Source organism: Triticum dicoccoides, chromosome 1A (genome assembly GCF_002162155.2).
Source record: "Triticum dicoccoides isolate Atlit2015 ecotype Zavitan chromosome 1A, WEW_v2.0, whole genome shotgun sequence".
NCBI classification, from domain to species: Eukaryota; Viridiplantae; Streptophyta; class Magnoliopsida; order Poales; family Poaceae; genus Triticum; species Triticum dicoccoides.
Window position 1 is genome coordinate 548204731 of NC_041380.1, and position 16704 is coordinate 548221434.

The following is a 16704-nucleotide window of genomic DNA, read 5'->3' on the forward strand; positions in this document are numbered from 1 at the left end:
GTGGTGGCCAAGGAACAGGAGCCGCGACCTGTTGAATACTAATAGGAATAACCTCCTCCTGTGCCAACATCTTCCCTTTTAAAATTTCTTCCATGCTATAATTCCTGGCTAGATCCAAGGACTTATAGTAGCTATCCAGAAATTCCATAGTAACATCAACCGGTGGCACTTCCTTGCCATGCACAACATCATTGCGAAGTTGCCAAATTCTCCATATAAGTAGAATGACCATATCACGTATCTTATTATCACATGCAGCAAGCACATGCAATAGCCACTCTTTACCATTATCTAGTAACACATCATCAGTTGGCAATGGCCATAACTCTCGCATCCTCTGCCACACAAGTCGTGCTTGAGGGCATGCAACTAGGGCATGGTAAGAACCTTCCCTCTCCCGGCCGCACATCCTGCAACAATCAGTAGTACCAATATGTCGGTATAACTTGTTTTGATCAGTGGCTAGAGCACCTGACGCAGCCTTCCAAGCTGTAATATGCATTTTAAGAGGAACTTTAGCCCGCCAAACACAATTCCATATGGATCGATCTCCCTCTGGACACATACTTGAAGCCCCTCCTGCAAATGAATCGTCATGTTCTCTAGTAGCAAGTTTGTAGGCGCTCTTAACAATAAATTGTCCAAACTTTTCCGAAAACCAGGCAATAAAATCTTCCCGGCCTCTCGGAGATGTACATATTCTCAGAATTTGCTGCACATTTACATCCCAAAAATGCTGTTGGAGACGCTCCATGTTCCATCCACCATGGTTGAGCAGAAAGTCTGAAACATGGTTAAAGCGACAATTCCTTTTCGGAGTAATCGGTCTTAAGATCATTACCTCTTGGGATCCAAGGAGCACTCCATGTACGCACCATAGAGCCGTTACCGATTCTCCAAATAAAACCCTTTTTCACTAGTTGTAGGCCATATTCAATACCTTTCCAAACAGGCGAAGAATTAGTTGAAAATACCGTGTCCAGAAGATTGCCATTGTCGCTGATGTTTTCTTTGGCGCCGGTGTTTCGAGCTTCAAGGACGGTCCTTTCTTCAAGCGGTTCTTCATCTCTAACTAGTTTAGGTGCTGGTAGTTTGGGACTGGGTTGTAAGTTGTGTTCTTCAGCACCCATGTATCTTTGGGCCGCTCGTGTTTTATTTTCTTTGTAAGTGGCGTTGGGCTGGCACTTGTTGGCTGTAATACCTGGTTGGTTGATGGCTTTGTTAATTCAAAGCCGGGCTCATCCTCGAGCCTTTGTTCTAAAAAAGGGTTTTCAGCCGGATGAAACGAAGTGTTTCTTGACATCGATTTGCACATGTAGTACAACACAATAGCTAGCATGCTGGCATTCGAAGACGAGGCAATCTGTACACGAGCTCGAAAACAAAACAAAAGAAAACTAGGTAGACTCCTACTAGTATATATCCAGAGCCGGAGGTGCCTGGCGCGCACGCCCCGAACCAAAATCCCAGCCACGGCTTTGCCTCCGATCACATGGACGTCGCCCGAGGGAGCATGGAGAAGGCGACGGAGACGGCAGCCGCCGGCGCGGCCACGCTCCCGGAAGACGTGGTCCACAAGATCCTGGCGCGCGTTGCCGGCGCCGCCGCCCTCTTCCGCTGCGCCGCGGCGTGCAAGCGATGGCGGGGCCTCGTGTCCGACCCCGCCTTCCTCCGCGGCCGCTGGCCGGACCCGCCCGCCCTCGCCGGCTTCTTCGTTCAGGTGCGAAGCTACAGGGCGCGAGGGCCGCCCGTCACCTCCGCCCCGGCACTCGTCCTGGCGCGGGGAAGCCCGCTCGGCCGCGCGTGCCGCTCCCTGCGCTCCTTGGTCTCGTGCGCTGCGGGCCTGCTGGACGACGCGGTGCCGCTCGTGTCGGGCGACGACCTCCTCCTCGTGGGCCTCGTCGACGCGCCGACCGAGGTCCCCGGAGGCGTCCGGCTGGCCGTGTGCAACCTGATTGCCGGCACGTGCGACGAGCTGCCCCCGCTGTGATACCGCTTCAACTTCCGCATCAACAGCTGCGCCGTGGTGACCTTCGCCGCCGACGGCCGCCGCCCGGCCTTCTTCAAGGTGCTGCTCCTCGTCTTAAACCGCGACACGTTCAACTACGACCTCTGCACTTACTCGTCCACCGAGCCGGGCTGGGGCACGCCGATAGTGTGCTTCAGCAGCGTCATGCTCGCCGTGGTGGACGGCGGCGCCGTCGTGCGCCGGGGCACGGCGCACTGGCTCGTCAGAGACTGGTGGAACGGGCTCTACACCCTCGAAATGAGCGACGACGCCTCCTTGGTGCGAACCTCGATTCCACCACCAAGCGACCATCATGGCCATGACCACACACACTGCCTCGGCGTTGCCATTGACGACGGGGCGCTGTCGCTGCATCGCCTGTGCAAAGATTGCCTCCGGCTAGAGGTCTGGACACGTCGAGACGCGGAAAGGAGCGGCGATGCAGAGTGGCTGCAAACGAAGGCGGTCAAGCTGAAATGGCCAGAGAAGAACAAGACTCACAAAGCAGAATGCTTGCGCCTGCACGAGAGAGGCGGCGCATTGTTCGTCGAGGACACCTACGAGCGCATGTACGCTGTCGATCTCGAGACCGGGGAGATGGATGAGGTGACAGGCCTGCTTTGGCATCTCCGGTCGCAGACATCGGCGCCCTTCGACATGGACTGGCCGGCTTTCTTCGAGTCTCGCTTGGGGGGCAACAGACTGACTAAACCGACTGAGAACCCATGAGAATTCCTACATTCCTAGTGTTTGATTTTGAACTTATCATTTGAAACTTTCTCTTGTTGTTCGTGAAGGCATGACAAGCCAGCAGGTAAGATCTTCAGGAACCTACGAGTCATTAACGGTGAACATAAAAAAATTAACGTGATGAACACAGTTTGCAATTTGCAGTTGTGATTATTGTTGACATCCATTTGCTTCCGTCATCCTATCGTAGCTTTTTATTCTGTTCTTTTTCGCAAGGAACCCTACGGTGTTCATCGGCACTACTCGTATCTACACGTTTTCATCTCACAATTAGGATGAACTATTCTCACGAAACTATCCAGAGAATAGCTAATGTCTCCTAGCTCCATCTGGTCCAAAAAGACCCCAACAAAAAAACCAAGGGCAGAACCGGTGGCTTCATGACAACCAGAGTGGTACTATGCTGAATGGCACTGCTTGTGTTGCCTTGCATGTGGTTATCATCTTGCAGCCTTGCAGGGCCCTGATGAATAAGCAACAAGTGTCAGCATAAATACGACCATCTGTTTGGCCCAATTTTGGAGACTCCCAAATCGCTCGCGGCGGTGCCCTTCGAGATTGATAGGCCGGCTTTCTTCGAGTCTCGCTTGGGGAGAAACAGACATAACCGAGTGCGAACCCATGAGAATTCCTATACTCCTAGTGTTTGATTTGAGCTTGACATTTGTAGCTTACCACTGTTGTTCGTAAAGGCATGACAAGAGTAAGAGCTACAGGAACCTTAAAATTCTTGACAATGGACAGAAAAACATGGACACCAGTTTGCAGTTTACAGTTGTGACTCTTCTTGACAACCTTCTGCAATTTGCACCCTTCGCTCTATCATAGCTCTTCTTTTTTTCCTTTTATGCTAGGAACCCAACAGTGTTGATCGGGTATCGTATTCATATATCTATACCTTTTATCTCACAGATTAGTTGGTGTGTGCTAGCTCCATCTCATCTAAAAAGGCCCCCAAAAAATACAAGGGCGGAACCAGTGGTTTCATGAAAACCAGAGTGGTTTTATGCTGGATGCAACTGCTTGCCTTGACTGTGGTTATCTTCTTGCAGATCCTGATGAATAAGCAACAAGTGTCAGCATAAACATGACCATCTGTTTGAGAAAGGGGTCTACGAACTAGGGCTGAAGTTGGACGAGGAATTCAAATACACAGTGCCATATGAGCATTGAATTAATGGGTGTCATTTTATACAACAGCTATGTAAAATATTGTCTAAAAAACTGTAGGTATCAAGGACCACCTAATCACACCTAGATACCAGAATACACGTACCAATTATAAAAAATGCCCCAAGGCTACTACATTATATAGCAAGATAAACCACTATGCAATGCTGATACATCAGCAAGAAAATGAACTTCTGCAAATAAGAGAGAATTTAGCAAGGAAATAGCACTGTAGGAGTGTGGAAAAGCATAAAAGGAAATCTGAATAGCACACTGAACTTACAATCTTACTGTCAGATTGAAATTGCTGAATTGGGAAATGATGCTTAGGAGTAGTCACAACAAAGATGTGCAACATCCTGGATTCCGCCACGTCTGCTGTACCATTCTTCTCATTCAAGTCTGGTGCTAGTTTCTGTCAAATGAATAAAAAATTAGCAAAGCTAGCGGCAGATTGACCAGTCATGCAATTATACGGTGTTGACTGATAACATTAGAAGGCACAACATAGCCAGAAGATTTCATTTAATGGAATGGACGGAAGAATTCTCAACAAGGAAAATATATTTTTGCTAGATTTATTATGTACTTCTTCCGGTCCTTTTTACTCCGAATATAAGATTTGTCTGAAGTCAAACTTTGTAAAGTTTGACCATATTTGTATGCAAAAATATCAACATCTACAATAATAAAGTATAATATGAGAATTAAATTCACGACGCACCTAATGATATTGATTTTGTATTGTGAATGTGGATTTTTTTTTTCAATAAAGTTGGTCAAACTTTCTGAAGTTTGATTTCAGACAAATCTATATGCGAAATAAAAAGGACCGGAGGGAGTATAGCATTTATCTGCAATTCCATTTGGTTCAAGAATGAACTGAACCATCAGTACATAACTACAAACATCTCACATAGTACTCCCTCCATTCCAAAATACAGTGCGCCCGCGCTTCCCGAGGTCCAACTTTGACCATAAATTTAACCAACGAGACCAACTGCGGTGGGAGAAAAAATTATATAATTGAAAACTTCTTTCGAATACGAATTCACTGATATAATTTTTGCTCCCGCCGCAATCGGTCTTGGTAGTTAAATTTGCGGTCAAAGTTGAAGCACGTGAATAGAGGAAGCACTACATTATGGAATGGAGGGAGTATTCAACAATGTCAGTCAGAAATAACAATATCGAACCTGCATGTTCTCATTTCATTACAACGGAAAATCTCACCTACATATGTCTTATCTCAGAGAATGAACCACATTTCTAATGTTCAACCGCAAATTTTGAAATAAGATACATTCTTCGAAGCAATATTGGTTGGGCTAAAAGATTTAATAATCTCACACAATCTTACCGGTGAAGTTGAATAAACTATAGGAGATTAGGAGACGGTGCAAAGTAGCAGCTTGAGGAGTTGCAATTACTTTTCCAAGTTGCAGTCCTCTAACGTACTGGTGTTAGTGTAGGGATCAACTAAGAGTATTTCATTTATGCATACAGTAAAGATGAAGTAGCAGCAAGGAGGTATTAGTAAAAGTGTATGCCTAAGTCACAGCATCCAAGCTCAAGCAAGTTATGATGTAGTACTACCTCGGAGGTAGTATTAGTAAAGCAATATGCATAAGTACCACAATCTTTGTCAACTCGATGCAATAATCAATGCTCAAGCAAGCAAAGAGGTATTAGTAAGAATGTGTGCTTAAGCACCATAAATGTTTGTTAACTTACAGCAGTGAACAAAGCTCAAGCTGACTTTTCCGAGCCTGCTACCTCCTGTCATGGAAGTGCTTGAAGAGAGGAGTTGTCCCCTGCATGAAAGAAAATGTGTGAAAATCATGAGTTGTTCACCATAACTAAAAGATTAGAACAAGTACCAAGTAAATAAGGTATCGCTAATTATTTCATGCTAACCTGTTCAACATTCTTGATCTATTCTTCCATGCAACTAAACCATCCAGCGGTTGGAGAACTTCAAAGCAGTGTTTGGTTTACTTTAACTTGGTGTAAACATCTCCCATGAAAATGCAAAGAGATATTGAGTTTTCATGGTCATATGGTGTGCATCATGTGAAAGTTCATAGACGTGATGTGGATTTGAGGAGTGAATGATGCATGAACTCATAACCCAACTCAGAGTTTGCTTCCCTTGCATGCTTTTCTGATATGCCAACATGATGATTCAGTTTGTTGCATGAGAAATAACAGGGCCAGTAAGTAGTTTTCATACTGCACAATAACTTGTCAAGGAGGAATGCCGAGTGCTGGTGCAACACCAGATCTTATTAACTCGGTATTAACAAATCTTGTATCCTCTATCTTAAGGCTATTGTCAATGAAGACAACTAGGACGAATTGGTCAGATCCAGTGCTGTGCACGTGTAACAAGCTAAACAGCTTGTGAGATCCACCTCTGTTTCCCTGATATTGTGTATCTAGAAAAACATTGCTTTCACTGCCCTTCTCATTTCTTCCACTCCACATGATAGTGTTCATCCTAAGTTCCTGTCCAACCACATGGATGGGAAGTGGAGTTCCGTAGTACTGAGAAGCAGCACCAATAGAAATATTCCGCACATCAGCATAAGCTTCATGATTTTTCTCTTCTTCCAACGTAAACAGCCCAATTTCTTCAAGGTCGCTACTTCCATCCCTTTGTTCTGAATAGCAGCTATCTTCAGTATTCTGTTCTGGACCATTTCCTGCCAAAATTTCTTGAGAGTCTCTTCTTGGTTCCATCAAACCGTCAGATCTTTTATACATTCCTACAAGTGCATTTGCGACATATACATCAGAGATCAAACCCATCTTTACAATAGAAGCATGCACTTGTCTCCCTAAATCAATAGCACATAGGTCAGCACATCCACGCAAAATCCTTGCAAAGGTAACACGGTTTGCACGCAATCCACTGTGCTGCATTTTGGAGAAAAGATGAAGAGCTTCATCACTACATCTGTTCTGAATGTAGCCCAACATTAGCATTGCATATGAATTTATGCTCCAACTTCTCATGCTATGGAAAAAACTACAAGCACTGGCAATGCATCCACACTTGACATAAAGGTCTATGATAGCATTTCCAACAATGGCATCCATGTATTCAGAACCAATCTTTACAAGATAGCCATGAACCTGTTCACCAGCCTCCTTTGCTCCTATATCAGTGCATGCACTGAGAACAGTTGAGCAAGTGAAATGATCAGGGTGCAGACCAGAACGATATTCACTGCAGAAGAGCAGAAGAGCTTTCTCTGGCATTAAATTCCAGCAATACCCCGAGAGCATCGCATTAGTTAAAACTAGATTTCTCGGAAAAGGTGTGTGGGAGAAAAGCTCAGCAGCACACTTAATATGATGGCATTTTGCATACATGTTCACTAGGGAAGCACTAACAAAGTCAGCAACCAATATCCCAACTTTAAGAGCCAGAGCGTGAATCTGCTCTCCCTTATCCATGTCTTCAAGTCCTGTGCATGAATTTATGATAGTAGCAACACAGTGCTGATCTAATAGTGCTCCAGAATTTCTTAACCCTCTAAAATAACCAAATGCTTTTTCAAATTGGAGGTTCTTGACACAGCCTGCCATGACTGCAGCCCATGATACAACATCTCGTGACTCTGAAGTTTTGAAGATTGCTTCAGCATGCATCAATGATCCTATTTCAGAGTATACCGATATAAGAGCATTACATACATTAATATAACTGAAGCATCCAGATTTCAATGTATAAGCATGCACTTGCTGAACTTCCTCTTTGATATGACAAACATCTAGAACGGTGACCAGATCCCCTTCCCTTAAACTGAGGCCTGAAGAAAGAAGATGTTCAACTAGCTTCACTGCTTCATCCTGGCAACCATTTGAGTGATAGCCTGATATAGCTAAAGAATACAAAGATGCATCACGCCTTCTAGCTGCAGCAACAAGCTGTCCAATGTACTGCGTATCACCTACCCTCCCGGCTGACTTAACCAGCTCAGACAGAACATAACAATCTCTTCCCAACCCCACTTTAAGTGCATAAACATGAACATTCCTGCAAAGCTCAAACATTCTAAGAAAAGCAGCGACGCCAGCAGCTAACCTCAATGTCACCACATCCATTGCAATGCCAACTCTATGCATATCCTTGCAAAGCTCAGCAGCCTCCACAACACAGCCATTCTCAATAAAACCTGAAATCACTGCATTCCAAGCAACTGAGCTCTTCACCGGAATTTCACTGAAGAACCTAAAAGAGCAGCCTACATTGCCACATTTCGCATACATATCGACGAATCCAACCTCCACAAACCTATCAACACCCAATCCAGACTTGATCACCAATCCATGTACCATGAGCCCCAGCTCCATGACACCAGACCTGGAACATGCATTCAGCGTCGCCGAGATGACAAACCGGTTTGGCTTCACCTCAGAGGACAACAGCCCCTTGAACACCCCGATGGCATCAACCCAGAGGCCCCGGCTGGCGTGCGCGGAGATGACGGTGCACCAGGACGCCACGTCCCTGTGAGGCATTTCGTCGAACAGGTGGCGGCAGGCCGCCAGGGAGCCGCCCTTGGCGTAGGTGTCGATCAGGACGTTGGAGACGAGCGTGTCGGGGGCGAAGCCACGCTTGAGGACGTGCCCGTGGACGGCGCCGGCGCCGGCGGCGAGCGCGTCGAGCGCGCAGCGGCGCAGGAGGCGCACGTAGAGGCGCGCCTCGGAGGACGGCAAGAGGAGCTCGATGGGCCCCACGATCTCCAGCACGGCCGAGACGGTGCCATGCGCCCCGCCGCCCCGCGCAATGGAGCCGGTGGCAGCCGCGGCGGCGGCGGCGAAGGAGGAGGAGAGGAGCCTAGATGGGGTCGGCTTGCAGGAGAGCGCGGAGTGGAGGAGTAGAATGGGGAGAGACCGTAACATAAGCGAGGTGGCGGGTGGGTCGCCGGGGATGGGCGACGGCGGCGGCGGCGGCGGTGGAGAAGGACGGGATCTCCACGCGCATAGTCGCCGGCAAAATGGGCTTGGAGGCGATGGCCCAGATTGGTAAGAGAGTGATGGGCTCCTCCAGCCACTGGCTGTAAGAACTGTTGGAGCTTCTCCTGACCGTCTGATCAGTGTTTGGAGGGCCTGGCTTGAAACGGATGAATCTGGTGCTACATACCTCCGTATTTAGACAAATCTAAGACACTCAAGAGGGAAAAAGAAGGCCCTCAAACGATCTTACTACTTCCTCCGTTCCAAATTACTTGTCTTGGATTTGTCTAGATACGGATGTATCTAGACTCATTTTAGTGCTAGATACCAGACAAATTTAAAACAAGTAATTCGGAACGGAGAGAATAGTTTACTAGGAGAACGTTCATGCGATTGCTACGGGCTACAATAGACATAATTGCATCAAACAAATAATTAGGTTGATCTTCAAAGTCGAAGCTCATTTCTTTCTCATCCCCGCTCTCCGCCTTGCTCTCCTTCCCTTGCCGAAAATGTGGTTGTCCGAACTATCTGTAATATTATCTTCAGTACATGGGCCCAAAAAAACCACCCCATGACGCACCATTTACCTTTCCTGTCGGACCCTTCCCTTCTTGCTCGGTTTCCCTCCATAGCGGGACATTTCTCGCTGGGGCCCTCTCCTTTTAAAACCGGGCGACGCCAACATCACCTTCGCCGTGGCGCCCTCGCTTATTCACACCGTACTTCTTCACGGACCACCAAGGAGGAATCCCCCGCCAACCGCCCCGCTCTTCGCTCGGATCCCCTCCCATCGTGTTGGTGCCGATATGCCACCCCTATCAACAGGTAGGAGGTGTGTGCCGCCCGTGATGCCTCACGAGCCAAGAAGGCAAATCCAATGTCCCCTGAGTCCTAAGCCATTACCATGTTGTAACATACAGTTGAATGTCGTGCATTCCACAAAAATATGATTTTCGTTGTTGGACATGCAACTGATACGCCACTGTGTCCGTCTTTTTTGCGGTAAAATTTCAATCTATTCATCATCAATCATGATAGCATAAAGAATACAAGAAATAATAAAAATTACATCCAGATCCGTAGAGCACATAGCGACGACTACAAGCACGGAAGCGAGCCGAAGGCGCGCCGCTGTCATCGCCCCTCCCTCACTGGAGCCGATCAAAACTTCTTGTAGTAGACAACCGGGAAATCATCGTGCTAAGGCCCTATATAGGACCAACGCACCAGAATAGCAATTCTCGCTGTTGAAGAGAAGTTTAGATCGGAAGGATTCAACATGTAGACACATGAACACAAACAAACAAATCCCGGATCCATGTGGATCCACTGAAGATAAACGCCGACCAGATCCCGCGAGATCCGTCGAAGACAAGGCTCCACACGTCCTTCGATGATGCTGGAAGCACCACCAAAACGGGGGCTAGGCAGGGATAACCATATTTCATCTCCAAAGAGTCGTCGCTGCCTCGTCTCTCCAAGCAGGACACAAACCCTAAGAAAAAACATCCAAAAACGAAGCCCTCCCATCGGCAAAGGCCGGAATCCACCACGCCTTCATGGCCCTAAGGCCACAGGAGATGAGGCAGACCGGCGTCAGCGCTGACAGGAGGCGGAAGAAACCCTAGTGGTGGCTGGCTAGGAGCGCGTCGCCACCATGCGCGTTATTAACTCTTGAAGCAACCAAGCAATGCATTTAACCTTCTATTATAACTAAAAATTATACAACTTGATGAAAAAAATGAAACGCTCTCTCATACAATTTGCTGTAAATACATCTCTATCAAAATGCAATTTGTCACATTTTTTAAAGTAGGAAAATTATTCCGCTCAGACAGACATAACTAAACAGAAAAACCCCAACTCTCATCCAGATCCACATCCACGTGTCACATAATATAAGTAGAAGACCACATGTGTCCTCATAATTTTTGACGGGACAAGTGAACATCCTACATAATCTCTCGTCAATGATAGATATAGCTAAACAAATGTACAGGAACACAATACACTTCAAGTAACCTACTACTATTCGTGGTTAATTTCCCCGTGAGTTGCAACAAGAGCATATATATTTTAATAATTCAACATTAGTTGTATCTCACATACATATTCAAAATATTCTTACACACCGGGCTACCTTGCAACTTCTTTTTACCGGTAAATCACTCCCCTTTTATTTCTTTATCTTTTTCTTCCAACAAAGAGCTAAAAACTCTTTAATAATCAAATAATTTAAGAATGTATCCATGATGCATTTGACATTAATTCCTTTGTATAAATGTTGGCTTTCCATAAATTTGGTCTTTAAAGATTGATTAGAGATCATCATGATTGATTCTTTCCCATAATGATATTACTAAATCTGGAAAATAAGAATCGTATTAAGTAGAATACCAGTGGGCTAAAACCAGCAGAGGAGGTTTAATCTGAATGGAGGCGACACTACAAACTCACGATGACGTACATGTCTGTTCCGATTTTGATAGTATGCCGAGCAAAAACCAACCTATTGGTCATAGAGAAATGAAACCGTGAAAAAGAAATCAAAAAATGAAGCATAGAGAAAAAAACGCACGCACGCGTCAAATGGGCCGGCCAACTTTGATTATAGTGGATGTTTTGGTAAGATTTGATTTGATTTGGTATAAGTAGTGGAAGACAAGAAAAGTTTGGGTTTCGTTGAGATTTCTTAAGATTTGATTTGAATGAGTTAATGTGTGACATTATTTTTGGGAACCAACTTTGATTATAGCGGATGTTTTGGTAAGATTTCATTTGATTTGATTTAGGTATAAGTAGTGTAAGACAAGGAAAGTTTGGATTTAGTTGAGATTTCTTAAGGTTTAATTTGAATGAGTTAATGTGTGATGTTATTTTTTGTAAAGTGTCGATTTAATTGAGTTAATGCACGCATCAAATGGGCCGGCCCAAATTTTATACGTTTGAGCGAAAGGCTGCCTATAAAACACTCGCGGGCGTAATATAGGGTTTGCCATTGAATTGGTGGAAGTGAGGCGAGACTAATGACACTCCACTCAGCTTTCAATCCTTTCTTTACATGCATGCACTGTACTGATGATCCAAGAAATGAAAAAAAATTGATTTACAAAACAAGGTATTAAATTTTATCTTGGTACCTGTAATATGAGTTTGTGGTCTTGTATATAAAAATGAAGGAAGTGTGTAAGATGGTTAGATTTTTTTTGTGGAATCAACCCACCGGGTTCAAGTCCTATATTTGACACTCTTTAGGGTTGAGCATATGTGAGCATCCGTGTTAAAACAAAAGTCAGTATGTTCAACTGTCACTATTGGTTACATTACACGTTGTTGGTAAACTCACTATATTCAATTCCCACTATTAGTTTCATCTTTTCGCTCTTTCTTTTAGTTTTAGGATTTGTTTATTTTTCTACTACTTTTTACTTGACTTTACTTTTTTCTGAAACAAAGACATATTTGTTATAAAGATTCACAAAAGTACAAAGCACATTAAACATATGGAAATTTATTAAGTTCTCTGAAACGGTCCGACCTTGTTCATGACAGTTTAGAAATCTTCGTGCGCGTGCCCCTAAGAACCAGCGCCCCGGGCAACATTCGTTGAAGTTGAACCCCCTGAATTGATGCAATGAACATGAACCTGACACCAAATCTCATTGTCACGTACGCACGTCGAGAAATCATAACCTCGCCGCTCCGAGGAGCCGACGGGAATTTATGTCGGAATTCCATCTAATTTGTCCTGACGGACAAACTTAAGAAGGATCGAAGACCATAAGACCGACTCGAAGATGAAGCGTGGCCATCCGCTCAAGCACCGCATTTGTGAGGACTAAAACCCTAACTTATCTACTAGCCGGAGCCTTGACACCAGGATTCCACTCCCCACCGCCGGCTGCCAGAGCGACAAGCAGAGGGAATGCGGATCCACGGGCTCATAGGCAGAGATCACGAGGTGGGAGATTTTACTCTAATCGCCTTGCAAGATAGGGAAGGAAGAGTTCTATTTGAGTTGACTACCCAACAACAAAACATATGTGCAGGTTCAAAAGGTTAGTCAGCCAACTTCAAAAACTTGAAAAATAAATGCGTGGTCAGCTAAACTTTTAGCACGTCCAAATCACACCTAAGTAGATCAATAACCATAGGCTTTCCCCACCAGCAAAAACAGAAAAATGAAAATGAAAGAAAGAGGCCTGGTCAGCCAAACTTCTAGCACCTGACACCTAATTAGATCAAAAATGGTGCACAGAAAAAAAAGTGAGAAGAATCAGATGAATCACACAGCACAGAAATGGTGATCTCCACCTTGTGCACTCCTATTGGTGCTCGGCGTCAGCAGGCCTTGAACATTCCACCTCACTGACCTGATCACCACGCTTCATGCACTGATATTTCCATGCCCAATACGGCAACATGTGTACAGCAATTTACAAAGAAAAAATGTATTGTTTTTCTTCTATTTCCAGACAATAAATATGCTATGAACGACAAATCATGGACATCCCAGCTTCATATCCATGTAATTCTAGCCAGATAACTCTGTTCCTTGCTCATGTACTAGAAGGCGATCAACAAATTTTTACTAGAGAAGAAAAGATTAGAGAAGAACGGTGAAACAAAAAGAAAAAAAGATGTATGGAGAACCATCTAATACAATGGCCAATGGCGGATCAGTAGTTCTTATCTTATTGGTTTAGCAGATCAAGGGTCTGCAGCAGCACAGGCCTGAACCGGTTGCAGTCAAGCCTGACGTTCTGCTTGTCCATGAAGGTCTCCTTGATGAACTCGAACCCCTTGTGGAAAGCCAGCGGGTTCTTGAAGATCTCATGGTCCAGCGGGTACTGGTCGGTGAGGCTGCTCTCGTGCACGGCGATGCTGTACTGCTTGTACCGCAGGCCCATCTGCTCCGCCGGGTCGCCGAAATCGATCCGGCACACGCCTTCTATGCCGCCCCACGGCACGATCTGGATCAGCGTGGCGTTGTGTGGTAGGAAGACACAGTTCGTGAGCCCGGCGCCATGGACGCCCATCATCACATCCACAGAGTTCACCACCTTGGAGAACTGGGAGAGGTCGGAGCTCACATTGGCTTCTTCAACCACGACCTCGAAACCCAGCCCCTCGGCCATTGCGATGATCTCCGGGAGGTTGAGGAACATTCTTGTTCTCTGCCTCGAGATGATGAGCAGCCTCGGCTTGGCCTTGGGGATCTCGCCGAGCGCAGACACGGCCTCCCTCGGCAACTCATACGTCCTGCGCATGAATCTGTTGAAATCCACCATGGTGTAGTTGTGAGGAGCCTTGGAGGGGTCAATGGTGAACTCCATGTAAGCATGAAGGCCAACAATGGCATGCTTGGCGCAATGCACGTCAGTGTCCTTGTTGAAATCGATCAGGGGGTAGTTGGACAGCTTCTTAAACACCACATGGTACTTCCTTGTCCACCAAATAGCCATATCTGTGATGAGGAACTGGACCTCGCCGTTGAACTCGCTTGCCGTCGTGAAGAGGGGGACAAGCGCGTCGGTGAAGTCGTGAAACAGGTTTCCAGTGTATCCAGTCAGAGCAAAGACCACGACGGGCACATTGTGGTACTTGGTGCACTCAGGTGCCACCTTGCTTGATTTCACCGTCAGCTCTGTAACTTTGCTGAGGCAGAGCTCATCACCTTTACGAGGGTAGGGCTTAAGTTTCCATAGCTCGTTTCTCTTTGAGCTGGCAGGTTCCATGTACATCACCGAACTCGCGTTCGGGTGAATCCTGATGTTGCCCCGCATCTCGCAGACATTAGCTCTGAAGTTTGAGAAATCACAAAGCGGCTTGCTCTCCCATTCCGCGGTATCCCAATCTGCAAGATGCATGAAGGAGATAACTGAATCAGAGGAAATAGAAAAGAGTTGGACATATGCATATGCCAATATCTCATTGCAGATGTGCAAAGTGCACATCACGCTCAAGATGACTCAATAGAACAGTGTGCTCTGAATTATGAACAAAACCAGCAGATTCAGATGAACACATGATGAATTTGATCTCATGGCACATGTTTTCATTTTGTACTACCTTGTTGCTGAGATCCGTCGCCTTTGCCGGCGACCATCTCAAGCTTAGTTTCTGTTTCCGGTTTGCTACCTGCAGACACATCAGTAGAGTCAAGTCAGGACACCCACCAGAAGAGCAAGCAAGTACCATCACAGTCATTAACTAACAATTCTCAAATCAAACACCTAATTACCAACAGCTAGACCAAGAAACATGAGAAGTACTGCGAATCAGCTACCTTGCTGCTGCTTGGCATTGTCGCCGTCCTCGGCGTCACGGATGGTATAATTAGAGACGGTTGGGAGGGTGACCTTGCGATGCCCTTTCTTCTTCTCCCCTTCGCCTCCACTACTGCCTAAAAGATAGTAAAGTTCACGCATAAAGCAGGAAGTTGAGCATCGTTTCAGGGAGGCCAAATCCGTTGCAATCTGGAGCCCGTGGACGGGATCGCAAGGCAACAAGCTCGGTGGGCATCGGACAAAGAAATTATTGGGGGATTCGAGGGCTACCGCTCACCTAACAGCCGGGGTTCAGGCCCCTTTTTGGCGCTCTGCTGAGGATCGCGGACGGTGAGCGCGCTCTTCTCCTCCGAATCTTTGGGGGTCGCTGTCGCCATGGGACATCTCAGTCGAGAAATTCCAAGGTAAAATAGTACTGGTAGGGTAAGTAATTGAGGCTAGGCCCCAGGATTTGAGTTGGAGGTGGTGATTGGGTGGAACCTTTGGCGTTGGCGTTGGCGTTGGCCTCGGCGTCCTCGAAGTCGTCCAGCGGCTTGGGGTCCTGGGCGGCGGCGGCGGCGGATCTCTGGTCGGGGTCGGCGGTGGCGTCGGTGGCCTGGCGGATCAGGAGCGAGCGCGGCGCGTCGTCCACCGACAGCCGGCCGTTCACTGCGAATGAGGGGGCAAGCGGGCGCTCCGGTCAGTTACCATTTTTACCAGCGAGCGAACGATTCTTGCTTGCGAGAAGAGAAGGAATAAAGGAACCGAAGAAGGGAAGAAAGAATCGTGGTTGCGGCGTGCGTACGGTTGAAGAGCAGGGCGTCGGGCTTGGAGAGGACGACGAAGGTGAGGGTGACGAGGAAGAAGCCGATGACGAGCACGAGCAGGCGCAGGCGCCGCGACTCCTGCCGCAGGCTCCGCACCAGCTTCGCCCGCTCCACCGCCTTCATCGCCGCCGCTCGATCCCTCCTTCCCCCCTCCTCCTCCTCTTCCTCCCCCCGAGCGCGCTCCTGGCGAGCTAGCTAGATGCGGGGCAGCGGAAGAGGGAGGCGGGCGGTCCTCCTCCGGCCCGGATCCGGCGGGGGAGCTGGCCGGATGCGTGGAGCTCGGTGGGGACGGACGGAACCGGGGAGGGAATGAACGGGCAGAGGCAGACACAGTGGGGAGGGGAGGCGTGAGTTAGGCTGCTCGCGCTCGTGCTCTGCTCTTGTGTTGCCGGGTGTGTGTAGAGGGGTGTGGGGTGTGGACGAGGGGAAGGAAGGAGCGCAGACCGCCGCTTTTGGTTTGGATCGGCAGCTTTCCTTTCCCGGGCGTGGTGGCACTTATCATTCCCGCATGTCCCTCCTTCTTTCCAGCCACCCGGCTTTCCTCCTCTCCTCTCCAAAAATTAAATAATTACTACTAGTACAAATGCCCGTGCGTTGCACCGGGCGAAAAAGACACAACCTGCTTCATATGCCATTGTGCATCATTTTTATATTCAATTTGAATAAACAACAATAAAAGGTTAAACATGGAACTTTTTTATTTTTAACA

General features: G+C 47.0%; 2 protein-coding genes across 2 annotated transcripts; both read right to left on the minus strand.

The window, feature by feature from the left end:
• Nucleotides 1–3469: 3469 nt before the first annotated feature.
• Nucleotides 3470–8951, minus strand: LOC119288075 (pentatricopeptide repeat-containing protein At4g39530-like). The gene is made up of 4 exons (XM_037567698.1): nt 5846–8951; nt 5663–5742; nt 4212–4343; nt 3470–3813 (listed from the first exon to the last, which is right to left on the minus strand). The coding sequence occupies exon 1, from the start codon at nt 8840–8842 to the stop codon at nt 6176–6178; it is 2667 nt and encodes an 888-aa protein (XP_037423595.1). The 5' UTR covers nt 8843–8951; the 3' UTR covers nt 3470–3813; nt 4212–4343; nt 5663–5742; nt 5846–6175.
• Nucleotides 8952–13273: 4322 nt separating this feature from the next.
• On the minus strand, nt 13274–16459 carry LOC119288086 (alpha-1,3-arabinosyltransferase XAT2-like). The gene is made up of 6 exons (XM_037567709.1): nt 15974–16459; nt 15670–15837; nt 15467–15556; nt 15189–15305; nt 14972–15040; nt 13274–14756 (listed from the first exon to the last, which is right to left on the minus strand). The coding sequence occupies exons 1-6, from the start codon at nt 16116–16118 to the stop codon at nt 13594–13596; spliced, it is 1752 nt and encodes a 583-aa protein (XP_037423606.1). The 5' UTR covers nt 16119–16459; the 3' UTR covers nt 13274–13593.
• Nucleotides 16460–16704: the final 245 nt, after the last annotated feature.